We start from the raw sequence: 17,507 nt of genomic DNA, 5'->3' as shown, positions 1-17,507 counted from the left end.
AGAAAATGTTCAACTGCTGCCATGGACAGCACATTCTCCAGATCTCTCATTAATTGAAACCGTCTGGTCAATGGTGGCCGAGCAACTGGCTCGTCACAATACGCCAGTCACTACTCTTGATGAACTGTGGTATCATGTTGAAGCTGCATGGGCAGCTGTACCTGTACACGCCATCCAAGCTCTGTTTGACTCAATGCCCAGGCGTGTCAAGGCCGTTATTACGGCCAGAGGTGGTTGTTCTGGGTACTGATTTCTCAGGATCTATGCACCCAAATTGCGTGAAAATGTAATCACATGTCAGTTCTAGTATAATGTATTTGTCCAATGAATACCCGTTTATCATCTGCATTTCTTCTTGGTGTAGCAATTTTAAAGGCCAGTGGCGTAATTTAAATAACAACACAATCTGATGTATCATATTCCATAACCTAAACATAGTCTGCATGTATGTGCTTCAGGAAATAAAATGTAAAAAAAAAAAAAAACACTGAGAATGCCACAACTATGGTGAAACATGTTTGGGTGATAAAAAAAAATAACAATACCGTACTTGCAAGAAAAAGACCCATCCTTTACTCGTTGTTATTTGTCTGTAAGCACCTGAGCTGAACTGAAGACTCTGATATGATATTCTGTTTTATCCTAATACGTGCGAGGAACATGTCCTGAAAGTTTGATCGCAACATTTTGTTGCACCCTTTATAGAAGAGAGATGCAAGTGAAACGTTGAACAAGGGGAATAGCTACAAGTTTTACAGCCACAGGGGAAGTACAATCTGAAGAGTTTGAGTCTCGTTTTATTGCTATGAGTCAATTCTTTGTATCAGTTTTCTGTTTGTACTGGGTTTATAAGCGTTTCGCAACGAGAATGGGATGGCTTGGGAAGTACGAAAATGAGTGCTATCGAATATCTATGATGAAACTACTAAAGTGGTGTTATCTTATTTGGTGGAGCTAGCGTACTACGAATGAGTCCTTTATAACAAAGCGACTTGTGTTCTCAAGCATCGAGATCGACTGTAGAGCACAGTAGTAAGACATTTGACTCGTATTTTGGCAGATTACGGTTCAAATCCCTATGTGTCCATCCAGATTTAGAATTTGCGTGGTTTCCCTAAATCATTTGGAGAGAGCATGGCCTTTCCAGCCTTTGCGAGTCCGAGCCTGAGCTCCGTCTCTGATGACCTCGTCGTCGACGGGAAGTTAAATTTCTGTTTCTTACTTCTCCTTGTTTCTTAATGGCAACAAGAAACATCGCTTACGCGTGACCACTGTGCAGGGGAAGTGTCTAGTCGTAGCGCAAGGCGGTGGCGGCGGTGGCGGCGGACTCACTTGGGCAGCGTGACGTTCGGCGGGGTCTTGGGGAAGCAGCGCTGGCGCAGGATGCCCTGCCACAGCTGCACGCCCACGATGCCGAAGATGAAGAAGACGAAGAAGCACAGCAGCAGCACGTTCCCCAGCATCGGCAGCGTGTCCAGCAGCAGCATCACCAGGATGCGCATGCCTGCCAACATCAGCACCACGTGACACGGCTACAGGCTATAAACTCACTCACCGGTCCTCTTTTTATAAATTAGTTAAACATATCTTTAAATGTAAAAAAGGTAAATAACTTACAGAAATATTTGATACAGCACTGAATGCTGTACATCTTCTAGATTTATTCCTGCCTAACACTGTCAGTTCCTGACGTTCCCGCTAGGTGACGTGCGCGAATGAGTTATCCAACAGTCATCTGGAGTCGTACAATCGTGCAGAGCGTGCACAGAGTTATCTATTGTTTCAGGAATCCAAATCCGCTGCTATAGTTCAGAGACAACTCACGACTAAATATCGAAAGCTACCACCACAGAGACAAGTTGTTTTAGTTGGTATAATCGTTTCACCGAACCTGATGTGTACCACACAGGACGCTGGGTCAGGGTCGGTCAGTAGTCTCTGATGTAGCATTTGAACAAGCTCGGTGGTCATACATTCGTAGTCTGGGTAAATCAATGAGGCGTGCCAGCCTATAACTGAATATGCCTAATGTTACATAGTGGAAGGTATTACCGAAACACCTGTCATTCAAATCCTACGAGTTGGAACTATTGCAACCTTTAAGAGAAAGTGACAAAGAAAAACGAGATGAATTTTATGTAGAAATGTTTAACAAAATACAGACTGAAAATTATTTTCTTAATAAAATTGCGTTCAGTTACGAAGCCACTTCCATACCTGTGGTAAAGTGAATCGGCATAATGTCCGGATACAGGATGAGCAGAAAACACGTCAAGTAATCTAACATGTATGGAACTCGCCTAAGGTAATTTTTTTTTGCGTTGTAAGACGCCAAAGGTTTACGGTTCAGCTGTAACTGGCATGTCGTACGTGGACATAATTGTACATTATCTAGTGCCTCAATTACAACAGGATGTAGGTACAGAATTCATTTTTCAGTAAGGTGGTGCGCTACCAAATTATCGTCGTGAAGTTGTCGGACATCTCTGTAGGAATGTGCCGATTTGCACTGGGCGTGGTGAAACACCTGATTTAATCCCAACGGACTTCTGTGTATGGGGTTACATTAAATATAATATCTTTGTTGCTCCGCTTCCGGGAAACGTCGACGAACTGCGACAACGAATAACACAATATTGGTATAATGGATGTACGATCACCGTCGATATTTGCACTCTTGTGCACTATTTTCAGTGCAGTACATGTACAAAGCTAATTGGGACAAGAAACAAAACGCAATGACTCTATAATAAGTCGAATGACACCTTGGGCTCCTTCTACCAAAATAACCTCTTAACGTTATTTCAGTGGCGTTCTGGTTCGCCACATGTATGAGGCGCAACTTTTCAAAACGTATGTCATAGAAAGCAAAATTTGCAGAAGTGGCGAAAAACTTGTCACAAAAAATATACTCAGCCAGAGTTGTTCATAAAAATGTATTTATTACAAGGTATTCTTTTTTTACTTTCAAGACCTGAGGACTTTTGTGATAGACTAAATGTCGTTTCTTGTTTTCTATTGGACAATATGTCTTTTGATATAAGTTAATGTCGACATAATGGATTTTGATTAGTTCTAATTTACACAGAATTGGTAAATACACTTTATTTTTTGAAAATTCACTTTTTAATACTCAATAAAGCACCTTAACACCAAAAGTAGAAAGAAAAAAAGGAACTTGCTTCATTTCCAATGACAGTGTTCACATTATATTTCCAAAAAAAACGTTCATATTCTAAGAATCACAAACAGTATCTTGTGCAATAAAGTCATTACATAGAAGGCTGACAATCTCGATGAAAAACTTAAGTACCAGTACCTCATCTTCTCTCCGATTTTTCCCAAATCTGAAGCTTAATAGTTTTTCTCCAACATGTCATTTTTCTTGTCCAATCCCCTTGAGAGATGACACTTCGGTTCTATAGGTTACTTTGCTAAAGTTGTATCCACAACAGTGTAATGGAAAAAAGCACTTTGAAAGATCATCAGAAAAGTATCTAAGACGAATGTTCTTTCTCACTAAAATTACCCTTCCATCGGCTATGTATTTTTTCAAATGAATCTTTTTCAGATCACTGATCCTATTTATAGGCTTAAAATTTTTACGTAGTTGCTTGTAACAAATATTTTAAAGTCTTTCCTTGTTTCACCTACTTCAACGGCAACTTTTTGGTGTGTCTATGGATTTAAAATTTCCGAAATTTTACGAAATGTCTTTTCTACTTGGGCAAAAACTTCAACATCGGATAAAGAAGAGTGTCTTCCAAGTGCAAAGTGCACCAGTCACTCGGAACAGAGATTCTCTTCTAACTAAAGTAGGCGAAAATCAAAGAAAAATACGGATCCACTATCTATTATATTCTCCATCTTAACACAACAAAGTTTTTGCATCCGATTTCTGTAAGTCGAACAGACGGAATGAATAAATAAATAAAATAAAAAAACCATGCACAAAGATGCTTTAATATTTCAAACCAATACCAACTGGTCATTGTTGATCAGTTTAAAGGTTGTCTTCAGTTTACCAGTCTTATATTGTAGCAAACGTAGCTTAATACAACAAAATAAAATAAACTAACAGACTTCATTCGTATTGATACATTCATACCAGAAGACAAAATGGTATTTGTTGCATCTGCTACTTTTTACCAGCGATTTTTGAAGGTTTTATAACGAATTTTGAAGGGAGTTGATTATAGGAGTTCGTAGAGCGGGCCAAAAAATATAAGATTTCGTATCAGACTCGAGTTTGAGCACCAGTGGCCATCAAGTGTTTTGAAAAGTTGGTCATATGTATGTAGCTGAATTTATTATGCACATGAAAACATCTCTTGCAATATTTTCTTTGCCAATAGACTTAGTCAATAATTAACATCAGAGGTTATTGGTGATCACACTGCTATATACCACGGCATGCAAAGGCTCCGCGCAGTGCAGCGGTGTCATTTGGGTTGCCTGCATAGCAGGCGTTAAGCACCGAGATAACGTGCGGCTGAAATCGTTGTGTGGTGTGGTCTACAAAGGGCAACACGTTCGCGCCCTACTTTGTATCGCCTGTCGTTGGGCGGAAATAGAGCGTTGCTTGGTATCATTCTGCCCGCCTGGTATTTACATGGGATACACAGCCCGGTAAGAAAGTCAGCTGGAGAGTCATTTGTTGGGTCTACTTCTGGAGCCGATGCTCAGGTTTCTAGTTACGACGAGTGCCAGAAAACTGTCTGCAACCTATCTTCAATGGTCACCGCTCATGCATTAGTTCGCCGCTTCACGATTGGATCTAGAATAATTTCTTGGAAGTGTCTACAACCGGATTAGGACCTTGATTCAGAGTGATAATTGGCAAATTTTGTACCTGACGTAGGATATCTTTCAAACGGGAGTTAAATTTCGTATATTATTCATTCCGTAATAAATAGTGTGAATTTCGACACAGTGGCTCAGTAGTTGTGTCAGTCGCAGGCGGCTTGGTAGAGCGTTTATTACCGCCTTTGTGCGTGTTAAATGTTTTAGTACGCTGAGGCCTAGCAAATCCCCTTGTTAAAGCGCACCGGCAACCTATTTCAGTGAAGTAACGACCTCGGAAATCAGCTATGGAACAAGCAGCTACATGGAAGATTTCCTAGTCTGTGTTGATCACATACGGCGGATACATACAGTCGATGACATTTGCCAGCTAGCGTCGTTCACTACTGGAACTTTTCGTTCAGTTTGTGACCATCGTTCATTTAGACGAAGCAGCTCCATGAAATCTATGTAATACGATAATAATTTTACGTATCTGTTAGCTGTTTGCGAGCTACGGGTAAGTAGCGATTGCTCCCTAAGTATTGGTTAGATTGAAAAGTGGTACATAAGCTATAAATAAGGCGAATTGTCACTGAAGAAAAATATTACTTAGCACAACAGCTAAACAACAGTTTTCACTGTACTTATTATTCACAAAATCAACAAAAAAGTTAACGTTTCAACGAGCCACTGGAGAACTTCCAGATATGGACATGTTACATTTGCTGCATGTTAAAATTACTGGTACTTCTATTATTATTATTTTCATTGTTATTTACTTCTGATATTTCTTTGTTCAATATTTTATCATTCTGATTTTCTTGTGATATTTCAAAAAATGGTTCAAATGGCTTTGAGCACTATGGGACTTAACTTCTGAGGTCATCAGTCCCCTAGAACTTAGAACTACTTAAACCTAAGGACATCACACACATCCATGCCCGAGGCAGGATTCGAACCTGCCACCGTAGCGGTCGCGCGGTTCCAGACTGAAGCGCCTAGAACCGCTCGGCCACTCCGGCCGGCTTTGTGATATTTACTACCTTACATTATCTATAGAGAAATTATACATAGTTAAAATTAAATAAAAAGTGAGGTCAAGTTTCACAGTTTTTCTTCACATGTGATGAACAATACATATACGTTCTCGAGGTTTACCATTCATTCAGAATTCAGACCTGTATTAGACTGTGCACTAACATAGAATTACTAACGGGAATTACCTGTACCAAGTCCAAAACGTCGAGAACTGGAATCGTTCCAACCAGCAATAAAACGATCCCCCAAATACAGAACATGGAGTGTCAAAATGTTCCTGCAGTTTTTCGCGTCGAAATAGTTGGAGGTATCTAAATAGCTCTATAGTGAAATGAATTTAGGATTCTGATTCAGAAATTGAGATTAGAAAACATGACTTCTAGATTAAAGTGTGAAACTGAATCGAAGCAGATAATGGCATTAATTAAAAGTATTTGCGTCCAAGTTCAGGTCAGCGGTTGTTACACTACCTGATAAAACTCCCATCCACTGCCCCAAAACGACAGTTGGTTTTACGAAATATGTCGCACGTCTTTTGTTTTCAGTTAATTTGGACTCCTGTTAAGTATTGTAACTACCTCCTAGAATCGTGTTATGAAGTCAGATGTAATACGATAAAACGAACATCATTTTCACAGGTGTACCAGTCTAGTATATGACAGACAAACTGTAAGCTTACTCGTCTGTGCCTACCTACGTCGCAAGAAGTAACCATATTAATCACGGAATACTAAATGTAGATTCGAATACAAAAGTAGTTAAGCAATAGCTGGAGATATGTAATAAATCTTTCGACATAATGTAAGCTCTATTTCAGTGTAGTATAGCTTGATATAGGAAGTCACCGACATAAGCATGAAACAGTCAACCACATAAAAATTAATCTTTTAATTTACCCTTTTTAGTATGATAATGTTTAGGTTACTTGCAAAAATATTGCCTAGCAGTGAACAGGACACTAGAAATAGAAAGACATTGGGATCAATGAAAATTAAAAAGGCAGTGGGATCAATGAAAATTAGAAAGGCACAGAGATCAATGAAAATACTGAACATGATCAAGAAGCTTTAGCCCGAAGACAACTAAATCTTATAAATATGTATTGGCTACAGAGTAACTTACGTAAAGAAAATAATAAAACTATTACGAGGCCAATGATTACTGAACTTATATTTTTGAATGAGTGGTAAAACACAAAGGTCAGTGCCACTCATGGGAACATTTGCACAGCAAAACAAACCCATCATGGGTCTAAAAAAATTAAAAAAAAATAAAAAAAAGGTGGGGGCGGGGCGACCGTATGCACATTGCACCAGCACGATCACCAAATATGACGTATGAGTCAAATTTGAGAAGGTTTTTTCAGAGATGTGGAGGAGACAACTTTTGGAACACATATACGACACGAGACGCAGCGCAGTAATCCAACAGAAAACTGTGTAGTAACTAAGTTTTAAGAATAAGAACGAATAAAATAATCTTACAACTAAAATAAAATGAGGTCATTGACGGTTCTTCTCCATCGATGTTACGTAAGGCAGACGAACAAAAGGTGGCAGATAGACCAAGGACATTTGTTGTAATACTACAGCACTGTTCGCGTATTACCGAGTTTATCTTCACAGAAAACAAACACGACTCCCATTTAAGCAGAAAATTAATTCCGAGCAAAAGCAGTTTCAACTGTATAATCGCTGAAGCGCTACAATGAACGTAATAGATATAGAAGTTTTCTAAGTCAGTGCAGTGAAAGCTAGATCACAAAAGTGAGAAGGGAATCCTCCTTCGTATTATATAAAATAATTGCATTACCGTTCCTGGTGTGTGGTACCATAAAAAGTACCTGGTACCAATAAAATGGTCTCATATCTTTAACTTAGTTTTTCACTGTTCGGTTATAATAAGAAGTAAACGAACTGTGATTTATAACCAAATAACAAAAAAACAGAAATAACTGATTATAGAATTTGCTATGCATTCCTGAATGTAATGTAGCTAGAACAATATGGCAATATGAAGCAGGATGTTGTTGAAGATATGAGTATTCGTGGAAGAGAGTATGGAGACTAAAGAACTGGAAGACCTAAACATTGATCATGGTGGCTTCATCGCCAAAAGAAGAGATACGCAATACATTAAAACATACGCAGACTCTCTTACTGTTCGTTTATATGTTTGCACAACAGCAAGTGTAACAGCCTCTTATGTTATTCACTTGAAGTCTCTTCTACGGCCGGCCACTGTGGCCGAGCGGTTCTTAGGCACTTCAGTCCGGAACCGCGCTGCTGCTACGGTCGCAGGTTCTAATCCTGCCTCGGGCATGGATGTGTGTGATGTCCTTAGGTTAGTTAGGTTTACGTAGTTCTAAGTCCAGGGAACTGATGACCTCAGATGTTAAGTTCCATAGCGCTTAGAGCCTTTTAAGAGCCTCACTTCTACGATACGTAGTGAATGCTGTTACTGTTGGGCTGTTAAAGAAAAAAAAAACTCTCAGTCACAATACTGTTCCCTACTGCCGTGAACAGAGTACTTGGAATCTTTAACAGTGTGCAAGCAAATGGTGCTGACTGTCAGACTAGCAACGATGAAAAAAATATAGACATGTTCCAACGGTCGAATCATACAAGCGATTTCCGGGATTTGAGCATTCACGTCAAGAAATGATGTCGTCACCCTGTTCAGCGTCACAGTTCTGAATTTGTTTGCGACGCGGACGGGAACAAGAAGTGAAATGTAATTCGTCGGCGGGAATGGCTCCCCACGGCTACTGGCGCCAGTTCGCTTCAATTTCCCGGCTGCATTATGCAGGCAGGCCGCCGGCGCCTTGTTGCTCCCGCTGCCCCGGGAAATGGAATTCGTACGGCTCTTCCCACAGCCGAAACTCCGAAACTGGAGTCGGCACTTTCTCTCTTGTTCCGGAATAATACCTGCTGCGATCGTGATACGAGCGAGAAGCTGACCAACGCGGGGCACAGATGCCTTCCGGCAACAAACCACTGTCCACGTATTCACAGGAGACAGTGCGTTCACACATATAGACAGGTAGTTACGTGACCGCGTTGAAAAGTTCCTTAATACCGAATCGAAACTTGAGACAGTGTTGTTGAAATAGTTGCACGCCACGTACAGCACTGAATAAATTTGAGTAACTCCAGGTGGAATGTGACAGCTGGTGACTCGAGAATGGGCCGGTCAGTGGAGTTTATATGTTCAAAGCCTTGCACTGGTATGCGCAGAAGTGTTCAGATCCAGTGAGATACACTATTTGATGAAAAATACGCGGACGACTATTAATGGGCATTAATATGAAATTCGACCACTCTTTGTCTTTATGACGGCTTCAGCTGCGCTGGGGATTCTTTCAAAGAGGTTTCTGAATGTCTGTGGAGGAATGTCGGACTGCTGCTCCTCAAAACCTGAAACCAGAGAAGGTAGTGATGCTGGACACCGTGATCTGGAATGAAACCGACTTCCTAACTCTTTGACAATGTGTTCCATTGGAAAGTTTTAAACATGGCTGCTTGGTTCTTTCACCATCGAACTTAAAAACGAGGCCCGCCAATTAAACTTTCTTGACTTGACGCTTACAAAAGAAGATAATAAAATGTCATTCAATAATTTTCGTAAAGAAACATATACTGATAATGTAGCTGCGCCCTCCATTCATCCACAGTCTCATAAAAACGCCTTCTTTCATTCTGCAATTCACCGAGCTACTTCCATTCCACTTTCGAAAGAAAAGTTCAACGACGAAATCAATTTACTCAAAACGATAGCACTCAATAACGAGTATAAAGCTAGCATAGTACTTGACATCCTTAAAAAGAATACTAAAAGAGTTACTACGCTCGGAACGTCTATCATTGAATGTAACCCAAAGAAATACTTCTCTGTTCCTTTCGTGGGGCTCATCTCCTATCAGATCCAACGCCTTCTTCGTAATAAATACAACTGCAACGTTGCATTTTCTACCAATAATAAACCGAGCGAGGTGGCGCAGTGGTTAGCACACTGGACTCGCATTCGGGAGGACGACGGTTCAATCCCGTCTCCGGCCATCCTGATTTAGGTTTTCCGTGATTTCCCTAAATCGTTTCAGGCAAATGCCGGGATGGTTCCTTCGAAAAGGGCACGGCCGATTTCCTTCCCAATCCTTCCCTAACCCGAGCTTGCGCTCCGTCTCTAATGACCTCGTTGTCGACGGGATGTTAAACACTAACCACCACCACTCTACCAATAATAATTTGAAAAAAATCTTCATTCATAATTTAAAATCGATTCGTTCCCCTTTAGAAACTTGTGGCGTCTGTAAGATTGTCTGCGATACCTGCTCTTCTTACTACATCGGACAAAAAGGACGTGCCTTTACAACCAGATACAAAGAACACCTTTTAAGAAAAAATGGCACTGTCCCCCAAAAATCGTATTTTGCCGACCATATTCTAATTACAGGTCATTCGCCTAAAGCTGTTTGCGATATCAGCATTTTGCACGCCGAGAAGAAAGGACGTTTAGACATTGTGGAAGAATTAGAGATTTTTAAACATCTTTCTCGAAGTGATGGTCTCATTCTCAACGAACAGCTGCAGTTGCGTAATAAAAATTTCTTCAACGGTATAAAGCCGTTACTTGACATTTAATTTCGGGTCTCCTTGTGAAGTGTACCGAAATGTTTTTCCCGTCTAAGTTAACTTATAATTTTTCATTTATTAAATGGTTTCCATAGTGCTCAGAGCCATTTGAACCATTAAATGGTTTATTGGCTGTATTTCATGTTATATCGCTTTCTACAAGCTGTGTCATTCAGCCCTTCCTGTATTTTCTATAATGACGTTTTTATACTTCACACTGTACTGCTAAGCTCTGTTGCAGACAAAATGTTACTTTACCTGTCGCTGTTAACAAAATATTACTTTTTACATTATATACTGAAGAAGATTCATTATAATTTTCGTCTGTCTACACTTTAATGTTAACAGCCAAGTTGTACCTGCGGCTAGTAGATGGCGCTCTCGATGTAATGTCATGTTCGCCTGTACGCACTTGTTAACACGGGCGCCTCAGTCCGTTCCAAGCTGTGGCTGTACAGGTGCGAGCAGCCCATAGTGGATCGCTTTCACGCATTCCTTTTTATATACGAGTTTTGACTAAAGCCCTTCTGGCCTGTTAATTATTTTATATGTGACATGTAAGTACTGCCTCTGTCTTTTATTGTTAGTCAGTACTTACACTTTTTATATAAAAATATATCTTTTCCTATAAATTTGTAACTATGTTATAGGAAATTTTAATTGTTTAAATACTGATGGAGGCACTCTTAGAAGTGATGAAACCTGGTCAGTAAGACTGAAAATAAGTGTTCCATTGGGTTCAGTTAGGACTCTGGCTAGGGCAATCCGTTTCAGGATTGTTGTTGTCCAAAATCATTGCTTTACTTATAGTACTTTATGACATGGTCATACTGGTATAGTCACCATCGCTGAACTGTTGTTCTACTGTACGCAGTACACAACGCTATAAAATGTGTTCTGCATTTAATGTTTTTGTAAGCCCAATAAGGGAACCACACTTTAATCAATAAAAACTCACTCATACCGTAACACACCACTTCTTCCTCACTTCCCTGTTGATACGAGACGTGATGGTGCTACACGAACTTTTTTCACAAAAATGTCCTGTAACTAATATTAAATCAGAATTAAAAAGACTAATCACATCAGAACAATTAAGCCCAACCAGCTAATGAAATGTATATCAGCACCTGTGACTGCCAGTAGTTAATCAATGTATTTTACATTCTTATGCTCTATTTGGGTCAGTAAAATAAAGGCCTCTTTAGAAAAATTAAACTGAATTTTAACCGAGCAGGTGTGGTTAGGTCATGCAGGCCAACAAGAGAGTGACACCCCCAGAAGGGTCCAGCCGTGAGCCGCAAAGTTCAACACCACTTGCCTGAACAGATCTACTATGAGGGGGTGTCGCATTGTGTCCATCATTGTAGCGACAGTAGCCTCCTCTGCAGGGCCACCAGCGTGTAGAAGGAAGAGAAATTGTGTTTTCAGCAGGTTCCGGAAAGATGCTTTGGAACCAAAACGTAGAAAATATGACTTTCTTCAAAATACACTTCCTCCAGGAGATAAAGATCGAAACTCGGAATGAGAATCCACAGTCAAATCTCCTTTGTGAGAGTGAAATGCTGCTGACCATTGGCACTACAAAAATCAAATGTTTAACACAATGTAAGAACTGCTAGGACTGCCCTAACGTCAATAAATTAGGAGCTAGAAAAAGAAACACAGCTGCTCCGTCGAGGACCCACCTCACTTCCTATACAAAAAGACAGATTTTTGTGTGTTTGAAGGGAATTGAATTTCAGTGCGTACGAGAGATTTGAGAAATTTTACCATAGGGTGATTAGTTTTATTCTAAGGTTAGGTGTGTTAAAGTTTAACGATGGTGTTAGTGATTTGAAGGTCCATGGCAGCAAGTCATGACCTTACACAAATGCAGGATGCTTTTCGATCGGTACCCCTGGGATTTGCAGTGGGATGATAGAGGCTAGCACGAGTGGGGTGGTTGTAGGAATCTCGAACATTCTATAATAATTAGTACTGCAATACTTTAGTAAATAACTTATACTTAACTTTGACACCGACCGCAGCGGCCGAGCAATTCTAGGCGTTTCAGTCTGGAACCGCACGACCACTACGGTCGCAGGTTCGAATCCTGCCTCGGGCATGGATATGTGTGATGTCCTTAGGTTAGTTAGGTTTAAGTAGTTCTAAGTTCTAGGGGACTGATGACCTCAGATGTTAAGCCCCATAGTGCTCAGAGCCATTTGAACCATTACCTTTGTCTTGCTACTGCACTCCAGGAACATAACTAATAACAACTATCTTTCTTGAATACAAATGGCACATTAACTGGATTATACAACAAGCAAGATAACATAATTCTGGTTCAAAAAATGGTTCAAATGTTCTGAGCACTATTGGACTTAACATCTGTGGTCATCAGTCCCCTAGAACTTAGAACTACTTAAACCTAACTAACCTAAGTACATCACACACATCCATGCCCGAGGCAGGATTCGAACTTGCGACCGTAGCAGTCGCGCGGTTCCGGCCTGAGCGCCTAGAACCGCTAGACCACCGCGGCCGGCATAATTCTGGTATTACGTGCGTAATACATGGGCAAACTAGAGGCTGCAAACCTAGCTCGCTGAAGGCTATTCTAATCTGACTTCGCTCACGATCTGTAGCTGACTCGGCCGGTGAGATCTTGCCAGTCTCTGTCCGTGCCATACGGCGGCGCTGGAAGCGTCTGCGAGTCCAGAAAGGTTGCAAGTACTGGACCGCTATCGATTATCGCGACCTGTAGCGTGGTGTCCAACGTTGTCACCACAGTTAGAATATGTCAAAACTTACTAAAGTGAGAGCTCGAAGTTTACAAAGAATGAGCCTTCAAAGAATTTAGAAACAGAAGACATTAGTTCAGAAATAGAGCGGCAAAAGGAAATATTCAAGATGTAGATACTAGCGAGCTGTGGGAAACAGCATCGCAAACCGAGAATAACATGGGGAACAAGAAGGATCACGTGCATATTAATGACGAAGTATACAAAGTAGAATTTAGCAGAGATGACGAGAGTAATACGTAGGGGCAACTCAGAAACAAGGGGTCACAGTGATGCAGCTCAGAGCGATGCCACTTCTGAGCCCACACCTCAACCCCTTTAGAATTTGATTTACAAAACCTGCAGAGCTTTATAACTGCCTTTTTCAAAGAATAAGACGAAAACGGGGAAGCACGATTTCAGAGACTGTAACACCGAAAATGCACATAAAATACCTTCCGCACCATCCAAAAATACTGCCATTTAATATCCGTTGATAATTTGTACTGTGCTTCTGATTCTGAATCTGTAAGCTGTATTACAGAAACTACATTTAATAAGTAATCGATGTAATAGTGTATTTATTTCTGACTGTATATAACTGATTGTAATTATAATGAAACTATTATAAATTTATGGGTAATAGCCAAGGAAACTTTGTTTAATGTATCGATGTTGTTGTTGTGGTCTTCAGTCCTGAGACTGGTTTGATACAGCTCTCCATGCTACTCTATCCTGTACAAGCTTCTTCATCTCCCAGTACTTACTGAAACCTACATCCTTCTGAATCTGCTTAGTGTATATATCTCTTGGTCTCCCTCTACGATTTTTACCCTCCACACTTCCCTCCAATGCAAAATTTTTGATCCCCTGATGCCTCAGAACATGTCCTACCAACCGATCCCTTCTTCTAGTCAAGTTGTGCCACAAACTCCTCTTCTCCCCAATTCTATTCAATACCTCCCCATTAGTTATGTGATCTACCCATCTGTTATATCCTAGCCAGTAATGCCACCCGAGCCCGCTGCCAAAAGGTTGGCAGCATCAAAGTCCGGACGCCGTCCGCATAAGCAGCGCCAGCGATACAGGAAATCGCCGGAAGTCTGCGCGCGCCACCGCTGGCTTCTGGCTTCTTAAGCGCTGGAGTCGCGAGCGCTAGGACAGTTCTGGATTCGCCGCTCAGTTGTATACTCGCCACCGAATTGTGTACCTGCTAGTCAGTTGTGTGTTCATCGCAGCAGAGTTGTTGTTTGTCGTCAGCCGACGCTGACCTAGCCGCTCCGACTCCAACTAGACAGATTTCTGTTGACCATATTCACCACTGTGTTCTGTATCGTCGTTAATAAAGATAAGTACCGACTTTCATTTAATCCGAGTGTTTGGGTTTTCATCTTTCTGTTCACTGTTCCAGCGGACCGGTCGGCCCGCTATTAAAAGTGTGGCGGTGACTTCGTAGGCCGTTTCTACAGCGAAGTGTTGTCGCTACGAAGGCCGTCACAAAACTGGCGACGAGGACTTCCGAACTCGTGTGCAGGGCTGGTTCAACTTGTTTCTTGAGATAGAATTTTGGGGGCTGGTTTAATTTGTGTTCACTATGTCTGCCGAATTACAACAGTTGATCTTGTTACAGAGTCATCAAATACAAAGTCTGGTGGAAGCAATCGCCAAACAAGCGGCTAATCCACCATCACATAAGGAACAAGCACAGGCAGCACCGCCTTTTCGTGCTTTTGAGGCATCGCGAGAAGAATGGCAAGAATATTTCGCGCAGTTGCAGGCGCACATGTCAGTCTACAAAATCACAGGTAATGAGCGGCAGCTTTATTTAATTTCCACTGCAGGCGTGGAAGTCTATAGACTACTTTGTACGTTGTTCCCGGAATCCAAGCCAGAAGCTTTAGACTATGACGTTGTTGTTACCAAGCTTGCTGAGTATTTCGAGTCGCGAGTTCATGTGGCAGCGGCCAGATTCAAGTTCTTCAGATTAAAGAAACTGCCACATCAGTCTAATAAACAGTGGTTAACAGATTTACGGGGCCTCACCCGTCAGTGCCGATTTAATTGTGTGTGTGGAGCTTCCTACAGTGATGTCATGTTACGAGACGCTATTACTCAAAACATTGCAGATTCTCGTATTCGTGCTGCTATCTTTAAGTTGCCTGACCCGTCATTAGAGACTGTGATGAACATTATTGAAGCCCAAGATACTTTTGACTATGCTGAGTGTGAGTTAGATCAGCCATGTATTTCTCAAATTGCCTGTGCTAAGCAAGTTATGTCACGCCCGCGGCCCCACCGGCAGAGTCAGACTGTAAACACTAGCCGGCCGCGTCATGTTAAACACATTCGTCAGCCGCGTGTGCAAAATGATAGAGTTAAGTCTTGCCCTAAGTGTGTTCTTTCTCATCCTCGTGAACGTTGCCCGTTAAGAAACGCGGTTTGTCACTTTTGTCAAAGGAAAGGACACATCCAGACTGTTTGTTTGCGTAAACGCAAGAACAATTCTAGTGCTGCCCAGCCCATGGATATTCATGTTCTTCAAAGCCAGCCCGCCCAGAAGGTCGCGTTTAATGACTCTTGCACGGTTCGTGTGGGTAATAAACTTGTTCGCAATAAGCCACCCACCCAGCCCTCTGCTATGCGACCCAAGCGTAATTCAAACGCTGTAAAAAGCAATGTACAGACTGCAAGTGAAGCGGGAGTTGTTGTTCCACCCGCCCAACCCACGAGTTGTCGTAAGCAGCGAACACGCGCTAAACGCGCTGATTTTGTGTCTTCCGCCTCCGCTGCACCGATCCAGAGACAAACTATTTGTGAAGCTACGCATCCGGGATAAGACCTTCAATTTTCAATTAGACACTGGTGCGTCTGTGACTCTCATAAATAGTGCTACGTATGCGGCTATCGGCCGCCCTAAACTTTCAGCGGCAAAACATTCTTTGGCTACTTATAGTGGCGAACACATTCCTGTGTTAGGTGTATGTAGCATGCCAGCCACATTCCGGGGCAACACAAAAACAGTTTCATTCACAGTGCTCCGCGCTACAGACAGTGTAAACATTTTCGGATTAGACTGTTTTGACTTGTTTGGCCTGTCTATCCAAGACAATGTGTTGCAACTTAATTCTGTTGTTGTTCCTCAAGACAGCATAACCGATTTGTGTAAACGATACAGTGAGATATTTAAAGACGAACTCGGTTGTGCTGCGAACTTTGCCGCTCATATTACGTTAAAAGATAATGCTCAGCCTCGATTTTTTCGTGCTCGTCCAGTGCCTCACGCCCTCCGGGCACCTGTAGAAGATGAACTTCGTCGTTGGCAAAACAACGGTGTTATTCAACCCGTTTCAGCGAGCCAGTGGGCTTCTCCCTTAGTTATTATAAAGAAACCGTCTGGCAAGTTACGTTTGTGTGCTGATTTTAAGTCGACAGTTAATCCTCAGACTGTCATTGATTCTTTTTCTTTGCCTAGACCGGACGAGCTGATGGATAAGTTAGGGGAAGCTCGTTTCTTTTCCAAAATTGATCTCCGTGAAGCATATTTGCAATTGCCCCTCGACGAGCAATCACAACAGTATTTTGTCATAAACACGTCGTTGGGGTTGTTCCATTTTCTGCGTTTGCCTTTTGGTTGTGCGTCGGCTCCAGCTGTTTTTCAGCGTTTTTTGTCCCAACTTTTCGCTAATGTGCCATCGTGTTGCAACTATTTAGACGATATTGTTGTGTCCGGTCGGACGCCTGCTGAACATTTCCGTAATTTGGAGTGTTTGTTTACAGTGTTGTCTCAGGCAGGCCTACGTTGCAACATCGATAAATGTTCATTTTTCCTTACGGAGTTGGAGTATCTGGGACATGTTATTAATGCTCAAGGCATTCATCCCTCCCAGTCACATTTAGCGGCTATTCGTGATTTGCCCGCCCCTCACAATCTGCATGAATTGCAAGCAGTTCTTGGCAAATTGACATATTATATTAGGTTTATACCTAATGCATCACACATTGCTGCACCGTTGCATCGTCTCCGCCGTAAGAATGTTCCGTTTGTGTGGTCAGCTGATTGCCAATCAGCCCTTCAGCAGCTTAAAGAGGCTTTATTGAATGATCGTTGTCTGGTCCATTACGACCCTAACAAGCCTCTGGTGTTAGCTTGTGATGCTTCTTCTTTCGGCCTCGGTGCTGTGTTGTCTCACCGAGTCGGTAACACCGAACGTCCTATTGCGTTCGCCTCTAAATTGCTAAACAAAGCTCAGTGTAATTATAGCCAATTGGACAAGGAAGCGTTGGCTAT

At 41.7% G+C, this 17,507-nt stretch overlaps 1 protein-coding gene across 1 annotated transcript in view; it reads right to left on the bottom strand.

The window, feature by feature from the left end:
• Positions 1-17,507, bottom strand: part of LOC126234906 (voltage-dependent T-type calcium channel subunit alpha-1G) — a 790,867-nt gene that overhangs the window by 629,001 nt on the left and 144,359 nt on the right. The window contains exon 4 of the mRNA XM_049943646.1: positions 1,333-1,504. Within this exon, the coding sequence (XP_049799603.1) occupies positions 1,333-1,504 (172 nt within the window). The remainder of the gene's footprint in view (positions 1-1,332; positions 1,505-17,507) is intronic.

Source organism: Schistocerca nitens, chromosome 2 (genome assembly GCF_023898315.1).
Source record: "Schistocerca nitens isolate TAMUIC-IGC-003100 chromosome 2, iqSchNite1.1, whole genome shotgun sequence".
Lineage (NCBI taxonomy): Eukaryota > Metazoa > Arthropoda > Insecta > Orthoptera > Acrididae > Schistocerca > Schistocerca nitens.
Note: the sequence above shows the minus strand (reverse complement) of the source record. Positions and strands in the feature narration are given on the sequence as shown.